This window comes from Globicephala melas, chromosome X (assembly GCF_963455315.2).
Source record: "Globicephala melas chromosome X, mGloMel1.2, whole genome shotgun sequence".
Classification (NCBI taxonomy): Eukaryota; Metazoa; Chordata; class Mammalia; order Artiodactyla; family Delphinidae; genus Globicephala; species Globicephala melas.
In genome coordinates, this window is record NC_083335.1 from 26939446 (window position 1) to 26957854 (window position 18409).

Here is an 18409-nt window from a genome sequence, read left to right on the forward strand (position 1 = left end):
CTGTATGCCTTCTTCATATTCATTTGCATCAACATTTATGTAATTGCTGCCCAGGGCCTGGGAAACCAGGCTACAAAGGCTTTGCCCCTGCACGCCATCAGCTATTGAGCTAAGTGGTGGGTATAGTTACTGTCTGTGAAGTTTTGGTGTCCTAGAAATTAAACCTTTGAGTGCCAAGATAATCTAGTATGAATTCAAATTACACAAAGAGCAGGACTCTGCACACTATCTACAGTATGTGGAATATAGTACTTGTAAAAGAAATTATAGGATAAGAAACTGAAAAGGTAGTTTTCATTATCACCCTTGCATGTTAGACAAGGTTATAGTTCAGTTTAATTTGTTTTAGTTTTGCTTTCTTCATCATCTCCATGTAAATTACAATGATAATCTGTTACTTTTGTTCTTGAGTGTTTCTTTGGGGAAGGCAAAGAAGAACTCCCACGCACACCTGAGTCATCTGTAAGTCCACTTCTTCAAGTATGCTTCCAGATTTGTATTGAAAGTAACATCTACCTTCTTTGAACTCCCATATTATTGCTTTGTTACTCACCTGTGGCATTTGTCTTGTTCCAGAATATATGTGACTTTAACTCATGTATTTTCTTTCTCTCCATGACTTGCTTATGTCTTTCTTTGGCCCTCATTTATAGTACATGGACAATGAATTAAAAAATTATACACACACACAGACACATACACACACTAATGATAGGGAGGAAAAGGATGATAACTATGAAGAAGGAGAGAGAAACAGGAGAGAAGAGCCTTTGCAATTCAGACTTCCAGGGCAGCTCCACACACAGTGCTTCAGACACAGAGGAGAGCACGTTGCTGATCTGTTTCTCCACCCCCATGGAAGGCCACCAGCTAAGTGCTAGAGCCTTTCTGAGAAGATCTTTGCTACCTCAGAGTCTGTCGCTCAGGACTGCCAGATGGGCTGGGAGGAAAATAAGAGAATGGAGCCAACACTGGACAAGCTCAGCTAGTAAAAGTCCCCAGGCTCACTGGCCTTAGTCAAGGCCATCCACCCTTCTTCTATATTCACTTTCAACCAATCAACAAGTCCTTACTGAATGCCTGCTACGTACACAGCACTGCTCTGGGGTACTGCATGGGGAATGCTAAGAAGTGTGTCAAGTGCCAGATTACACCGTAACTGAGAAGTCACAAAATACACATACGTATACATACATATTACATTCGCCCATGGACACACACACACACATACATACACCATTCATGCTTCCATACATTTAAGACTGACTCGCAATGCAAGCAATGTGTGATAGGGATCCAATGAATTGGTCCCATTTCAAGAGCAGTAAGAGCTCAGAAGATGAGAGTACTGTGGCTTCCTCCAAGAGATGGGGATTGAGCTAGAACTTGAAAAATCTGAAAGTTGACAGGAATCAGCACATTGCATTTCTTTTACCATCGAGTAGACTAAAAGCAAATAGCTTGGGCTTCCCTGGTGGCACGGTGGTTAAGAATCTGCCTGCCAGTGCAGGGGTCACGGGTTCAAGCCCTGGTCCAGGAAGATCCCACATGCCGCGGAGAAAATAAGCCCCTGCGCCACAACGACTGAGCCTGCGCTCTAGAGCCGGTGAGCCACAAGTACTGAGCCCGCGTGCCACAACTACTGATGCCTGTGCGCCTACAGCCCATCCTCCGCAACAAGAGAAGCCACCGCAATGAGAAGCCCGCGCACTGCAACGAAAGGTAGCCCCTGCTCGCCACAACTAGACAAAGCCCGCACGAAGCAACGAAGACCCAATGCAGCCAAAAAAAATAAAGAAAGAAAGAAAGAAAGAAAGAAAAAAGCAAATAGCTTTTCCCAGTCCTAGCAAGGCTCAAGAATGTCACGTAAGGTTTCCCTCTGAAGGATGCCCGCAGAGAATGTGGCTGCAGGGAGCAGCCCTTGAGGCTTGAGCCCAGGCTGCCTAAGGTAAAGACATCCTTAGCGAGACGCCTGGTTCATGCTTCACCACATGGAGCCACGAACAGCGGTGGTTCTACAAGCTTGCTGCTCATAATGGCCTAATATCTCTGGCAGAATTTAAAGGAAAATCATGCAATTTTACCCTTAATGCCTGGTTACAGCAAAGGGATGCACTGTCCCAGTGTCTGGACTGGGATTTAGTCTGCAAATGATTTGGAACAAACCCAAAGGGTCCATGCTGTCCTGAGATAGGGCAGTGAATGCAAACACTGAATCACTTTTATTGCCACATACAACCACCAGCAGTAGTATATATCCAGGGCTGTCTTTAATTTCCTGCTCCGCTTTCTAAGGCTGGGATTAGATATGCAAATGCCCACCCCCTCAAGTTTTCCTTTTATTTTATCAGCGTAGACACAGAAAAACTTATATCCTAAAGAAACCAACTGTAAGAAGTCATTTTTGAGGCAATCAGGGAATTCAGAATACAAGCGACTGGGTGATGGCGCCAAGGGATTATTATTACCATTCAGGCGCCTGGATGGCACTCTGGTTATGTAGGAAAAAAGACTGTATTTTTTAGAAAGTGCAGAGACACATAAAGATACAGGGATGAAAACACAAGTTGCCTTGAGTTTCTTTTAAATCAGCACAGCAAGAAGAGGAGAGTGAATGGGGAGGGGAGGAAGAGAGAAGGACAGAAAGAAGGAAGGGAGGGAAGAAGGGAGGGAGGGAAGCAGGGAGGGAGGGAGCAAGGAAAGAAGATAGATGAAACAGTTTGGTAAGATCGTGATAAATGCTGAAGCTGGGTGATGGTTTTTATGGGAGTCCCTTCCAGTACTCTTCCCATTGTTGTGTATATTTGAATATTTTCATGATAAAACGTGTTTTTCAAAAGAAATGAGTAAAACCCCTATCACAAGTAACAATTACAATGCAACTAGAGATTATCATCCTAAGTGAAGTAAGTCAGAGAGACAAATACCATATGATATCACTCATATGTGGAATCTAAAATATGACACAAATGAACTTATCTATCAAACAGAAACAGAATCAGGGACATACACAATAGACTGGTGGGACTTCCCTGGTGGCACAGTGGTTGAGAATCTGCCTGCCAATGCAGGGGACACGGGTTTGATCCCTGGTCCAGGAAGATCCCACATGCCCTGGAGCAACTAAGCCCGTGCACCACAACTACTGAGCCTGCGCTCTAGAGCCCGCGTGTCACAACTACTGAAGCCCGCATGCCTAGAGCCCATGCTCCGCAACAAGAAAATCCACCGCAGTGAGAAGCCCGTGCACCACAACGAAGAGTAGCCCCCGCTCGCGGCAACTGGAGAAAGCCCGTGCGCAGCAACGAAAACCCAACTCAGCCAAAAATAAATAAAATTAAACATTAAAAAAAAAAAAAAAGACCGGTGGTTGCCAAGGGGGAAGGTGGGGTGGGACAGGGATGGATTGGGAGTTTGCGATTAGCAGATGCAAGCTAGTATATATAAAATGGATAAACAACAAGGTCCTACTGTATAGCACAGGGAACTATATTCAATATCCTATGATAAACCATAATGGAAAAGAATGTGTATATATATATATATATATATATATGTATAACTGAGTCACTCTGCTGTACAGCAGTAATCAACAAAGCATTATAATTCAACTATACTTCAATAAAAATAAACCATTACATAAATCACCCCTTATGTTTATACACAATTAAAGTTAATAGAGTATCTTTCCATACTTCATTCTGACTTCATAAGAATTCCGTGAGATGATTATCTTTATTTTAGCAAATAGTAGTAGTAAGAGTAATAGTTGTTTATAGTTCGGGAAACTAAGGCTCAGGGACAGTAAGGCTTGTCAGTGTCGTGTAGTGAGAATTCAGGGCCAAAGCTCTTGCTATGAGCAGGAAAGTAGAAGTGCCCTAAAACCAGATGCATATGCTGCAACTCCAGAGACTGCTTCCGTTACTCAATTCCTTGGTCTTTCCGATTATTATCATTAGTTATTATTTATTCTTCTTATTATTTTGGGTGGGAGGGGGTGGTTAGGGGCATTGTGTCCCACTTTTTCTGATGAAAAGTGCACACACTATTCTAATGCCACCATACACACGGAACTTTACATTCAAATTCAAGGGGACTCCCAATCCCGCTGACAGCCAGCTGTGGCCTCCAAGTAAGCCCTCCGGATCTGTATCTTGTTCCGCAGGCCCAGTAACTGCAATGAACTGAACCAAGAGCCAGCCTAGAGATTCCCTTCCTATAAACACATCCTAAAACACTGCTTTCATTAAGGCACTCCCCCGGCACAAAACTCTTACAGTTTTCCATGATCCCAAATGCAGACATTCTAACTCCTTCCATAAATTGGACCCCAACCTAACTTTTAAACTTTAGTTCCCACCCAGTACAGAGTTGTCTCCAGGCTCCCCCTCCAGCTCCCTCTCAAGGTCAGCACCTCATATGCATTCATTCTCCTGGCCATCCTGTTTGGGTTGGTGTTCCCTAAGCCAAGCTTTACACTTGATCACTCCTGGGGCTGCTCATACTACCTCCCTGAACTGAAGTTCCATGCACGGCCTGCTTAGCATTTACCAAAATTTGACTCACTCTGTGAGGTGTAAGGGAAACCCCACCACCCTGCAAAAAAAGCCAAATCTGCTTCTACCACGGGCTGCTAAGAACAAAGTCTCTTCAACGGTTTGAATCCTGGCCCTCTTCCACTGACCTATGTAACCTTAGGGAAGTCACTGGACCTCTCCGAGCCTCCACTTCTTCCCTTAGGAACTAAAGAGAGTGATGGCCCCCTCCTCAGGGGACGGCTATAAGATCGATTAGCCAGGCCCTGGTGCACAGTGAGTACCCACATGGTGTCACCAGCCTGAGCAAGCACAGCTCTGTGCCACTCCACAGACTCTCATATCCACTCAGGGGCAGGGGCGACACTCCGTGTCCAGCATCCTCAGTCACAGTGCAGGCCCCTGTGCAGAATGACCGCAGTCAGTCCCGACCCCTTAACTCTAGCATCAGCTAAAGTTATCTGAGCCCTCACCATGGGCCTTATTTGTATTCCTTCATGTAAATTTCACAACACGGTACAGCAGGTACCATCATGATCCCCATCCTACAGATGTGGCACCTGAGGCACAGAGAGGTCAGCTAATTTAGCTCTGGCCACACAGCAAGTTAGTGGCGGTGGGGCTGGGCACTCTGTCTCCAGAATTTTCAGCTTCTTTCTCTCACATGGGCTGATCTCTCTCCCCAGACTGTGAGGACCCATGGCACAATAGCTGCGTCTGGAATCATGACACTCTCCACACTGCCTGAGGCAGGGCCTTGTAAACAGAGCAGCCAACAGAGGATTCCTGACTGAAGCCTGTATAGGGACACAAAAACATGGTAGCGACATATTCACAAGAAAACTTTCTGTCCTCATTGCCAACTGCCAGAGAATAGCCATCATCTTTCTTCTCTCATGGACCTTTGTGAATAAATAAACCACAAAATTGATGAAAATTGGAAATGTGAGACAGCATGGTATGGCCGTTGGTAACACTATGTTTTCACCATCTCAGTTAATCCTCACGATAACCTGGTGAGGTAGTTACTATTGCTAGCCTCATTTTACAGATGTGGAAACCACGACTAAGTGAGAATAAGCAACCTAACAGTTTAGCCAGCTAGCAAGCGTTGAGCAAAGCCAGGATTTAGATGCCAGCAATCTGGCTCCAGGGCCCCTGCTCCCATAAATCTGCTACATCGACTACGATTCATGGCTGTTACTGCTTAGGATGAAGCTCCGTTCAGTATTTAAGGTTTTCAAAGTGTGAAGTTAAGTAAAACTTTTAAATAAATACGACCATGACTGATGCCAAGGTAGGGCAACATTTGTCAAGGGTCACATGGGTGACTAAAGTTGAGAAAACACAAATTCACTGTGGAAATCTGAGATGTGGAAGGACACACCTCCTGAGCTGTCACAGACCTCCTAGCTTGTCTAATGCAAATCATGATAAAAACCCTCATAGGTCTCGCATGTGATAACTGATATGGAGCCAAAATTGTGTACAGGGTATCCAGCCAAGAGAGGGACAGGCCTGCCGAACTCACCAAGGGCCAACCTGAGGAGGAAATGTCTTGGTTAAAATCAGGAGGAGGTACTCATATTGCCATGTCTTACCAGTTTTTGAAAGAGAATTGGTCAACAAACCTTTTTTAGTTTCTGGACCACCCTCCACAGACGTGAGGCAGGGGCACTTATCCCTTAGGCACTGTAGGTGAGGGGACTAGGTCCCATGATATGTTTAGGAGCCCACAAAAATGATTTGGCTTCTGATCCCCAATGGGGTTGATGAAAATGGTTGTCCAAGGAAACACAGGCTAAATCAAGTACATTGTCAAGTATAGGGCCCATTATTATAAGCTATTTTCAATATTTAGGATATTAAGTCTTGGGGCATCTATAAAACACTTCTCCAAGGAAAAACCATAGAGCTGTAAATCTGGCCTGGCCCTCTTTTATTTGACAATAAATAAAATTTATTTACTCCTCAGCAAGGGCTCAGGAGAATATTTCGAGAAAACGTGAGGAGATGAGATGGGGGGATAGGCAGCGGCAAGAAAGTGCGTAAATTTACCCATGTCCACAGGGGCCCACCACAAGGGACATGTATGCTTTTGTAGAGGATCTACAGCCAGAAGCAATAGGAGCTTAGGAGCTGTGCACAAAGATGTAGCATAGTCCAGAGCTGCAACAAGGACCAAAAAAAAGAAAAAGAAAAAAGGCAGGAAATCTGTACCCGGCAAGCATTCTTGAGTGCTTGAAACGCTGTGCAGGTTTCTACACCTGCAATCTGATGTTGATTCATTACTAAAAATCTATAGGCTAATGGGGGGGGGGCGCTGGCTTTCGCTTTCTTTTGTTTTGTTTGCATAGTGCATCTGAGCACCAGGCATGCTCAGAAAACCCAGCCCTGAACTCCTGCTCCTGGAGACCCGGGGAGTATGGCGGACTCTGACTTCAACCTCATTGCAAAAATTCAGAGCAAGCAAACTCCTAGGTAATAATACGGTTGACCCTTCAAATACACAGCTTTTGAACTTGCAAGTCCACTTAAACACAGGTTTTTGGTGTTTTTTAAAAAAATTTCAATAAATATACAGGCGGCCCTCCATAGCCATGGGTTTCGCATCACCAGATGCGGAGGGCCGACTCTGGGACTTGAGCATCCGCCGATTTTGGTATCCGCGGCGGGTCCTGGAACCAATCCCCTGCGGATACCGAGGGGCGACCGTATTACTTTGATTACTGTTCCCTTCTTGGTACTGGCTGCCGGATATGGAGGGCTCGGTCAAGAGATAGTCCCCAAACGCTTCTCCAAGGTCTATGGAGCTTGGGTGAGGTCTCTCTCTTACCCTCCACAAAACGGGCACAGCCCCTTGGCCTGGGAAGGCGCCCGACCAAGTGCGGAGTACTTAGTCAGCTAGGTTGCAACCTGCCACCCGTAATTCTGCTCTCACGCATGCTCCCTGCCAGCGCCTGGGCGGCGCGCGACATCCTCCGCGCCCTGCCCGCGCCCCCTTAGACGGCCCCTAGACGGCCGACGCCCTGCCGCATGCGCACATCAGCTAACCCAACCCCCAGCAGGCTGTGGTAAACCCACAGCGGGCGTCATACCAGAATCTCTGAAACCGGACCAGCCGCCAGAGGAGCCTTAACGTGCCAGATCGTGGGCCACCGCTCTAGCCTTGAGTCGTGAGCCGGGGGTCTCAGGAGATCTGGAGCAGCCTCTGCTGAAGCTCACAGCCTCCTCGACAGCAGTCGGGACATGGAGCGTCAGCCGCAGAGCAGCCACGATGCCTATGACGTCACGGATGCAGCCGTTGCCCCCTTCTTCAAGCTGGGGGTCAAAGAGCAAAGGGAAGAAGCGAAAGGTCAGTGGCGGGTGGGGCACTCGCTTTAACGGATTCCAGGAAAGGTACTTTACCAGGGCGGGGCGAACGGCAGGACCCCCCTCGGACGCAGGCCCTCCCCAGAACCGGGCTCACTCGACGGCCTGATCTTTCTCTTTGGGTTTCCTCCCTTGCAGAGGTGAAGCCCGCGGAGATGTCGCCTCCCAGAGAAGGGGGAGAGGAGCAGAAGGTTCAGTCCGAACCGGAGCAGGGAGCAGCCGCGGATGGGAAAGAGGCGGGAGATGAAGGAGAAGGAAAGGAAGGCTGCGAGGTCAGCGTCGGAGCCGCCGGCCCCGTGGACGGCGAAAGCCGCGAGGCCGAGGCCGAGGCGGGCGGCGGCGAAGGCGGAGAGCAGGGCGTCGAGGAGCAGCCCCCGCGGGCCGCCGTCGAGGGTCCCGAGGCCACAGAAGGGCGGCGGCGCGGACCCCGCGCCAGGTTCACGCAAGCGCAGGTGCAGGACCTGGAGCACGTTTTCCAGCGCACTCAGTACCCCAACATGCTCATGCGGTAAGCAGGCGTCTCGGGTGGCGCGGGCTGCCGCGCGGGTGGTGGGCGGCGCTCTCGCGAGTCCCTCTCCTAGGCTCCGGATCTGAAAGCCCCGGCGGCCCGCCCTTCCGGCACACTCGAGGCCTAGGACGGGGGCGGGGACTCTGCCTGGCGGGAATCGAGGTCGATATTTCCGTGCGGTGTTTGAGTAAGTCACGTTGGGGAGCTTTGTGGGCCGCCGGTTCACATAAATAATGAGTCGCCCGAGACGTGGTGGAGCAAATGCAGAGTTGGAGTCTACTTTTATCTGAAATTTTGATCATCAGTTATTCATGGATTATATTTGCATTAGTTTAAACACTACATGAAAACATCCTTTATCTTGATTACTGAATTTTAAAAAATCCATCAATTTATTTATTTATGGCTGCATTGGGTCTTTGTTGCTGCTCTCGGGCTCTGGGCACGGGCTTTCTCTAGTTGCGGCGAGCGGGGGCTACCCTAAGTTGCGGTGCGCGCATTGTGGTGGCTTCTCTTGTTGCAGAGCGCGGGCTCTAGGCGGGTGGGCTTCCGTAGTAGTTGTGGCACGTGGGCTCAGTAGTTGTGGCTCGCGGGCTCTAGAGCGCAGTCTCGGTAGTGGTGGCACACGGGCTTAGTTGCCCCGCGGCATGTGGGATCTTCCCGGACCAGGGCTCGGACCCGTGTCCCCTGCATCGGCAGGTGGATTCTTAACCCCTGCGCCACCAGGGAAGCCCGATTACTGAATTTTTAGTTACCCCTGAAGTTTGTGCCTGAGGCAGAATTGTTCCCTAAAGCAAGCTTCAGTGTGGAGAATGAATGGGTTGCTGAGTACCTGTGAATGCGGCTAAAATTTAAAAAGCTATCATTTACATTGTGCTTACTGTGTGTTAAGCACTTGTTTTAAAGGGTTTTTCTACATACTGTCATTGAATCTTCACAACCCCTTGTGAATGTGGTAGCCACTGTTATTATCCCCACTTATAACTGTGAAAAAACTGAAGCTCAGAGAAGTGATGAGACTTGCCCAAGATGGCACAGCTGGAATGTGGCAGAGCTGGGATTCAATCGTAGGAGGCTGTTCAGTAGGCAAGGCCAGAGGTGATGGTGTGTTGGTCCAGGGTAGTGGCGATGGAGAGAAGTGAACAGATTAAAGAGATATTTAGCAGGTAAAATTGATAGCAATTCATGGTAATTTGAACACGGGGGTAAAAGGAAATGTTTAAGAAAAATGTATAAATTTCTGATTTGCCCAAATGAATGGCTGCTGGTATATTCAGTGAGCTAGGGAATATTGAAAGACAATAAAAGAAGCTTGCAAGAGACAGAGGAGGAGTGTTTGGAGAGGCTGTTTGTAGGCAAACCGTATCGTGGAAACCTGGATGGCGGTAGGAGACGATTCAACAAGAAGGGATGGCAACTAGCATCAACTTCGGTTTAGGATTTTCTGTTCAACTCGATTACTCCAAGTTCGGTTGCTTTTTGCTGTGGTGTGATAATTGGATCAGCCCAATTTCTCCCTTTCTCAAAAGTGTCAAACTCAAGATGCCCCTTGATTTGGATGTCTAGAGCTGCCTGATAAATATTTTTTCTTCCAGTTTATTATGATATAATTAACATTCAGTACTGTATAAGGTACTTGTTTCTATTCACCCTTGTTTCTATTTCCATTTCTCTAGGAGGTGGGTCAAAAAGGATCTTGCTGTGATTTATGTCACAGAGTGTTCTGCCTATGCTTTCCTCTAAGAGCCCGACAGCTTCTGGCCTTACATTCAGGCCCTCCATCCATTTTGAACTTATTTAATTAATTAATTACTTTTATTTTTGGCTGCGTTGGGTCTTTGTTGCTGCACGTGGGCTTTCTTTAGTTGCGGCAAGTGGGGCCTTCTCATTGCGGTGGCTTCTCTTGTTGCAGAGCACAGGCTCTAGGCACGCGGGCTTCAGTAGTTGTGGCACACGGGCTCAGAAGCTGTGGCTCGCAGGCTCCAGAGCGCAGGCTCAGTAGTTGTGTCCCACAGGCTTAGTTGCTCCACGGCATGTGGGATCTTCCCAGACCAGGGCTTGAACCCGTGGCCCCTGCATTGGCAGGTGGATTCTTAAGTACTGCGCCACCAGGGAAGCCCTTGAAGCTATTTTAAATGGGATTGTTTTCTTGCTTTCTGTCTGAGAGTATAGTGTATTATAGTGTAGAGAAAAGCAGCAGATTTCTGTATATTAATTTGAATCCTGAAACTTTACTGAATTCACTTATTAGTTGTAGCAGTTTTTTGGTGGAGACTTTAGGGTTATCGGGTTTGTTTTTAATTGAGTTACAGTTGATGTACAATATTATATAAGTTTCAGGTGTACAATATAGTGATTCACAATTTTTAAAGGTTATACTCCATTATAGTTATTATAAAATATTGGCTATATTCCCCATGCTGTACAGTATATCCTTGTAGCTTATTTATTTTATACATAGTAGTTTGTACCTATTAATCCACTGCCCCTATCTCGTCCTTCTCCCCTGTATCTTCCCACTGGTAACCACTAGTTTGTTCTCTATATCTATGAGACTGTTTCTTTTTCGTTGTATTCAATAGTTTGCTTTAATTTTTAGATTCCACATATCAGTGAGATCATTTGTCTTTCTCTGTCCTACTTATTTCACTAAGCATAATACCCTCCATGTCCATCCATGTTGTTGCAAATGGCAAAGTTTTATTCTTTTTAACCTTCATTGTATATACATACCACATCTTCTTTATCCGTTCCTCTATTGATGGACACTCAGGTTGCTCCCATATCTTGGCTATTGTAAATGATGCTGCTATGAACATTGGGGTGCATGTATCTTTTTGAATTAGTGTTTTTGTTTTTTTCAGATATATACCCAGGATTGAAATTGCTGGGTCCTATGGTAGTTCTATTTTTAGTTTTTTGAGAAACCTCCATACTGTTTGCCACAGTGGCTGCACCAATTTACATTCCCACCAACAGTGTACAAGGGTTCCCCTTTCTCCACATCCTCACCAATATTTGTTATTTGTAGTCTTTTTAAGAATTAATTAATTTACTAAGTTTTGGCTGCATTGGGTCTTCGATGCTGTGCGCGAGCTTACTCTAGTTGCAGGTGAGCCAGAGCTGCTCTTTGTTGCGGTGCACGGGCTTCTCATTGCGGTGGCTTCTCTTGTGGTGGATCACAGGCTGCAGGTGCACAGGCTTTAGTAGTTGTGGCACACGGGCTCAGTAGTTGTGGCTCGAGGGCTCTAGAGCGCAGGCTCAGTAGTTGTGGTGCACGGGCTTAGTTGCTCTGTGGCATGTAGGATCTTCCTGGACCAGGGCTCAAACCCGTGTCCCCTGCACTGGCAGGTGGATTCTTAACCACTGCGCCACCAGGGAAGTCCCTGTAGTCTTTTGGACGGTAGCTATTCTAAGGTGATATCTCATTGTAGTTGTGGTTTGCATTACTCTGATGATTAGTGCTGTCCGTTTTTATTTTTTTGAATTTTATTTATTTTTTTATACAGCGGGTTCTTATTAGTTATCCATTTTATACATATTAGTGTATATATGTCAATCCCAGTCTCCCAGTTCATCCCACCACCAGCACCACCCCACTGTCCCCCCTTGGTTTCCATATGTTTGTTTGTTCTGTACATGTGCGTCTCTATTTCTGCCCTGCAAACTGGTTCATCTGTACCATTCTTCTAGGTTCCACATATATGCATTAATATAGGATATTTGTTTTTCTCTTTCTGACTTACTTCACTCTGTATGACAGTCTCTAGATCCATCCACATCTCTACAAATGACCCAATTTTGTTCCTTTTTATGGCTGAGTAATATTCCATTGTACATATGTACCACATCTTCTTTATCCATTCATCTGACGATGGGCATTTAGGTTGCTTCCATGACCTGGCTATTGTAAATAGTGCTGTAATGAACATTGGGGTGCATGTGTCGTTTTGAATTATGGTTTTCTCTGGGTATATGCCCAGAAGTGGGATTACTGGGTCATATGGTAATTCTATTTTTAGTTTTTAAAGGAACCTCCATACTGTTCTCCATAGTGGCTATATCAGTTTACATTCCCACCAACAGGGCAACAGGGTTCCCTTTTCTCCACACCCTCTCCAGCATTGTTGTTTGTAGATTTTCGGATGATGCCCATTCTAACTGGTGTGCGGTGATACCTCATTGTAGTTTTGATTTGCGTTTCTCTAATAATTAGTGCTGTTGAGCAGCTTGTCATGTGCTTCTTGGCCATCTGTATGTCTTCTTTGGAGAAATGTCTGTTTAGGTCTTCTGCCCATTTTTGGATTGGGTTGTTTGTTTTTTTGCTATTGAGCTGCATGAGCTGCTTGTAAATTTTGGAGATTAATCCTTTGTCACTTGCTTCATTTGCAAATATTTTCTCCCATTCTGAGGTTGTCTTTTGGCCGTGTTTATGGTTTCCTTTGTTATGCAAAAGCTTTTAAGTTTCATTAGGTCCCATTGGTTTATTTTTGTTTTTATTTTCATTACTCTAGGAGGTGGAACAAAAAAGATCTTGCGGCAATTTATCTCAAAGAGTGTTCTTCCTATGATTTCCTCTAAGAGTTTTATAGTGCTCGGTCTTACATTTAGGTTTCTAATCCATTTTGAGTTTATATTTGTGTATGGTGTTAGGGAGTGTTCTAATTGCATTCTTTTACATGGAGCTGTCCAGTTTTCCCAGCACCACTTATTGAAGAGACTGTCTTTTTCTCCATTGTACGTCCCTGCCTCCTTTGTCATAGATTAGTTGACCATAGGTGCGTGGGTTTATGTCTGGGCTTTCTATCCTGTTCCATTGATCTGTATTTCTGTTTCTGTGCCAGTACCCTATTGTCTTGATTACTGTAGCTTTGCAGTATATTCTGAAGTCTGCGAGTCTGATTCCTCCAGCTCCATTTTTTTCCCTCAAGACTGCTTTGGATATTCGGGGTCTTTTGTGTCTCCATACAAATTTTAAGATTTTTTTGTTCTAGTTTTGTAAAACACGCCATTGGTAATTTGATAGGGATTGCATTGAATCTGTAGATTGCTTTGGGTAGTATTGCCATTTTCACAATGTTGATTCTTCCAATCCAAGAACATGGTATATCTCTCCATCTGTTGGTATCATCTTTAATTTCTTTCATCAGTGTCTTATAGTTTTCTGCATACAGGTCTTTTGTCTCTCTAGGTAGGTTTATTCCTAGGTATTTTATTCTTTTTGTTGCCATGGTAAATGGGAGTGTTTCCTTAATTTCTCTTTCAGATTTTTCATCATTAGTGTATAGGAATGCAAGAGATTTCTGTGCATTAATTTTGTATCCTGCAACTTTACCAAATTCATTGGTTAGCTCCAGTAGTATTCTGGTGGCATCTGTAGGATTCTCTATGTATAGTATCATGCCATCTGCAAACAGTGACAGCTTTACTTCTTCTATTCCAATTTGTATTCCTTTTATTTCTCTTTCTTCTCCGATTGCCGTGGCTAGGACTTCCAAAACTATGTTGAATAATAATAGTGGTGAGAGTTGTGGAAGTTGTGGAAGCTCTTGTCTGCTAGTCTTCAGGTCATTCTCATCAATAGCTGCTCTGTAGGCTTCCCTGGTGGCGCAGTGGTTGAGGGTCCGCCTGCCGATGCAGGGGACACGGGTTCGTGCCCCGGTCCGGGAAGATCCCACATGCCGTGGAGCGGCTGGGCCCGTGAACCATGACCGCTGAGCCTGTGCGTCCGGAGCCTGTGCTCCGCAACGGGAGAGGCCACAACAGTGAGAGGCCCGCGTACTGAAAAAAAAAAAAAAAAAAAAAAAAGTTGCTCTGTAAATAGCTGTAATTTTGGTGTACCCATGGAAGGAGGTAAGCTCGGGGTTTTTCCTATGTCACCATCTTGGTTACTCTCTGAATAAACATTTTAACATAGCATGAAATGTGCATTGTATATTTCATTTCATCCATAATGTCAAATGCTGAATATTTTCAACATTTTTCCCCTCAGAAAGGAGCTTGCAAGACGCCTGGGAGTGACTGAAGCCAGAGTGTGGGTCAGTAAACCTGAAAAAAGCAACTTGGCACGGCAGCCAATCTAAAACCTGCTTTAGGAATTGGATACCTTGTCCTAGACATTCTCAAGTTGGTGTGTTTTTGTACACTTGTCGATGTTTTGGAAATAAGGTTTGGACTTCTGGGGCTTTGGGGCCAGAATATATGTATCTTCAGTAAAGTTAAACTCCTTCCAAAACTGGTATCCCTTAGGGGACAAGTCTCTGTGGAATCATGTTGGGGCTGATTCTGACTTGGCAGTTATTCAAATTAATGCACCAAATAGCTGGGTTAGAAGAGGGTTCAAGTATACTAAATTATTTAAAAGTTTTAAAGCCAGGCCTAAGCTCTTTGTATAAGGAGTGAATTTACAAGTATTCAGGCAATTGGGTAAGGGAATAACTCACCTCGGAACACAACATGTGAGCAACTAATATATGTTTAGTTTAGGTGAGACTGATGGGGAGGCGAATAGCTTAAAATTCCAAGTGCCTGGTCCTCTTGCTGTTGTTTTTATGTGTTTGGTAGAGCAGTGTAGAGAGTTTCAGCCGTAAATTTTAATTTTCTGAAATTTTTTGATGTGCAGCCTGAAAACATTGCTAACATAGTAGGTTGTGCAGTATGATGGGGGGGAAAGGTTTGCAACCTTTAGGAATTTGTCTAAACATATAAAACAATAAAACAAACAAAAAGAACAAATTTGAATAAATTTCCACTGACCTCAAAAGGTGGACGGGTTTGAGAATAATTGGATACTATCGATATGTGTCTTGGAGATACTGCGTAAATTCAACATTATGAAACTACCGAATGTATCAGTGAATATTATTTTCAGCAATTTCTAATGTCTAAGAATTTTTTTCTTCCGTTTTCATACTATTATGAGGGATTGGTTTCGAAGAATTTGTTTGTGATGGTCAGTGGTTGGCTCTCAGCTAGTCGCTTACCTGTGTTAATTTGAAATACTTGCTCATTCATTCAGGTAGTGGTTACTAGTTGGTAGCTCATGGCACAGAAGCTGATTATTTGTCCATAGAACACAGTAAGTTGTATCAAAGGAGTATATATATAATATATATATATATTTAATATATTTATTTATTTATATTTGGCTGCGTTGGGTCTTCGTTGCTGTGCGTGGGCTCTTCTCTAGTTGAGGAGAGCCGGGGTTACTCTTCGTTGTGGTGCGCGGTCTTCTCAGTGCAGTGGCTTCGCTTGTTGTGGAAGAGGAATATTTTTTTAAAACACAAGATTGATAGAAAGGAAGAAAGAAGGAAGGAAGGAAAGAAGAATCTGGATGGGTTCACTAGCTTTGCTGCAGAGAGCGTGTGTGAGGGCAGTGATGGACACAGGCTGCAGAGCTGGTGGTGGGGTCTGGAAAGCAGTGCTGGCGGCCTAAGGCCACGGGCTGGGCTCACAGTCAGGTCTGGCCAGGGCTTGGGAGGCGCAGGCCTCTGCTTTCTCAAGCAGGCAAAGCAAGCTCAGAGGAAAAGAGAAACTGAAGTTTTGGTGGCTTGCTTCTCCTGGGTTTACGTAGTGGTCTCTTAATGGAGTTCTGAAGGGAAAAGGAGCAACAAGAAACAAATGAAGAAGACGGGAGAATGTTTTCATCTGTTTCCAAACTCTACAGCATGAGCTTCCCAAAGAAACATTTAATGGACGCCCTCCCTTGGTTTGCAAGGACAGTAGGAGCTGTTTTATGAAACCAGTATTGGAAATATGGAAGTAGTGTCAGCCTGAACCTCACATAGCCAGCTTTGCACATTGCCTATATTTATGCAGATTTGACCATTGGTACGCTCGAACCCCCCAAAATGAGCTCTATTACACTGGCTTTTCTCGACTACATATTCATGCAGCAGAAGGACCCAAATACTAAGATGGGAGAGGGAAGATGGGGCGACAGAGAGAGGAGGCCCTTGGTCTCATGTAAAATTTGCCGAGTGGAAACATCCAAAAATACTAAATATGGCACAATTCCATTAACTGAGATGCTGAGGGAGCAGTGGAGTCCACAGGACAGGTTTTACTTTCAGTTGTTAATAGTTGGCAGATATTTAGGGGGGAGCCGTTTTGTGACCCCTCACTCACGTGGTTGTCGGCTGTCTTCCTAAAATGCAGGTTGCACCCTCTTGACTTAAGCATAAGGGACAGGATGGGGATCTCCTGGTTGATTAGCAGCTCCTAGAGGGCGCAACCTTGCTGGGCACCAGAGGCTCTGCTCCAAGGCCCTGCAACTGTAGCCAGAGTGGAGTGAGCTGACCTGGTCCTGAGCCCAGGAAGGTTTGGAGGGTGGGGCAGGTTGGAGAGTGCAGAATTGACAGAGGTGACAATGGTATGCCTCTTTCCCCCCAAACTCTTGTCTGGGCAAAGATTTTAAGAGTTTTAGTAAATTTGGGCTGAGTTCGTCTAAGCATTCGTTACCCCTATAGTCTAATATTAAGGCAGTGTCCAGGGCTTCAGTTCCGCCGGTGTCCAGCAAGACAAGCCACAAAGTCCCTGGGCCCCCCATGACCAAACCTCCCTCACAATACCATCTCCTTCTTTATAACCATCCCAAGGTTCCAGAGGATGAATGACCCTTTTTAGTCATCCTTGGGGAAAGCTTTTGTTTAAAAATCCAACCCACTCCTATTAATTATTTACTGTAACCAAAGATGGGTTTTTCAAAATGGGGACCATTCCCCTCAGTAAGATTTTAAAAGGCACCCACTTTTTCCTATGCTCAACTTCCCCCATAACTAAGGTGACACCTGCCCAATGAGTAGGGATTAGTGGCAGCTGGAGCTGACGGTCAGTTGTCAGGACGCAGACCTCCCAGGCACAGTAATAACAGCAGGGACAGAGTGCAGTTGGTCAGCTCCACCTGCGTGTAAGAGTGGGGGAAATAATAGAAAAGGTGGGAGGGGAGAGACAAAGCCATATGCCAATCCAGAGCCTGGCACATAGTCGGTGCTCGCTCTTGGGGGGGAGGGCGGCTGAAGGGAGCGCCTTCAGCTACATATCCTAAGATACTTTAGCAAGAAGGAAATAGCTTCTCCTGATGCACTTTCAAATCTTCAAGGCACCGAGAGCTCCCTGCTGCAATTTTTCATGTCTGACTTGAAATGCTCAATATACTAATCAATCTCTTTTTCTCTCTGCTTGAAGGCTTGGTTTAAGAGTAGAAGGGCCAAGTGTCGGAGACATCAGAGGGCACTAATGCTCAGAAATGTGCCCCACGTGTCCGTGGTCCCCCTTGCTGTCGTCAGCGTGTGTGAACCCTGCAGTGCCATTCTGCTTCAGGAGCTGGATTGGGTCCACGTTCTTCTGGAGCAAGTGCCGCTGGAGCAGCCTCTGCTGCCCGGGGCACCCATGCCACCCATACCACACGTGCCTCCCGTGCCACCCGTGCCACGCGTGCCACCCGTGCCACACGTGCCACCCGTGCCACCCGTGCCACCCATGCTACCCTTTACTCCTTTGCTGTTGCCTCCTCCGCCCTGTCGTCTTCCACTCGTGTTTCACTGTAGGTGCCCTCATGTGGCATGGCGTCCCTCCTTTCCTTTGGAGATCCTTCAGCTGCCGCGACATTCTATTGAATTGTGTCTGGGACAGTTTTTTCCAAAGGGCCTTTGAGCCAGTTTCAAATTCTGCATACCTCACCACCAAGAGCAGTTCCCCAAATGCCTGCCAAACATTTTAAATAGAAGTAGAGGCCTTGACCCCCTGTTTTAGGGCATGTTTTGTATTTTCAATAAAGTTGTGAGTTCTCTGCATATTTGTTCTCTGTGTCACATGGGGTTAGTAAATTTGATAGAAACGGCTAAGCCAACTCCATTCAGACCGAATGCCCAGGAGGCCTCCTTTCATGCAGTAACAGCCCTGAGTCACCATCATAGGCCATGCACATCTCAGAAGTTTGCCAGGTGCCCGTGAGGGGTTTACACAGACCCACCTGTTCTCTTCCACCCTCTCC

The 18409-nt window shown here is 45.8% G+C and overlaps 2 protein-coding genes across 2 annotated transcripts in view; one reads left to right on the plus strand and one right to left on the minus strand.

Annotated features, from left to right (window-relative positions):
• Positions 1-18409, minus strand: part of LOC132594439 (homeobox protein ESX1-like) — a 37151-nt gene that overhangs the window by 4826 nt on the left and 13916 nt on the right. The gene's annotated exons all lie outside the window — the stretch shown is intronic.
• LOC132594577 (homeobox protein ESX1-like) lies at positions 7785-18069 on the plus strand. Its single transcript, XM_060292982.1, has 4 exons — positions 7785-7890; positions 8046-8415; positions 14408-14453; positions 17602-18069. The coding sequence occupies exons 1-4, from the start codon at positions 7785-7787 to the stop codon at positions 18067-18069; spliced, it is 990 nt and encodes a 329-aa protein (XP_060148965.1).

Coding starts and splice junctions, on each gene's coding strand:
- LOC132594577 (XM_060292982.1), top strand. CDS start 7,785: ATGGAGCGTCAGCCGCAGAGCAGCCACGATGCCTATGACGTCACGGAT. Junction 7,891..8,045: donor GCAAAGGGAAGAAGCGAAAG/GTCAGTGGCGGG, acceptor CCTCCCTTGCAG/AGGTGAAGCCCGCGGAGATG. Junction 14,454..17,601: donor TGACTGAAGCCAGAGTGTGG/GTCAGTAAACCT, acceptor CTCTGCTTGAAG/GCTTGGTTTAAGAGTAGAAG.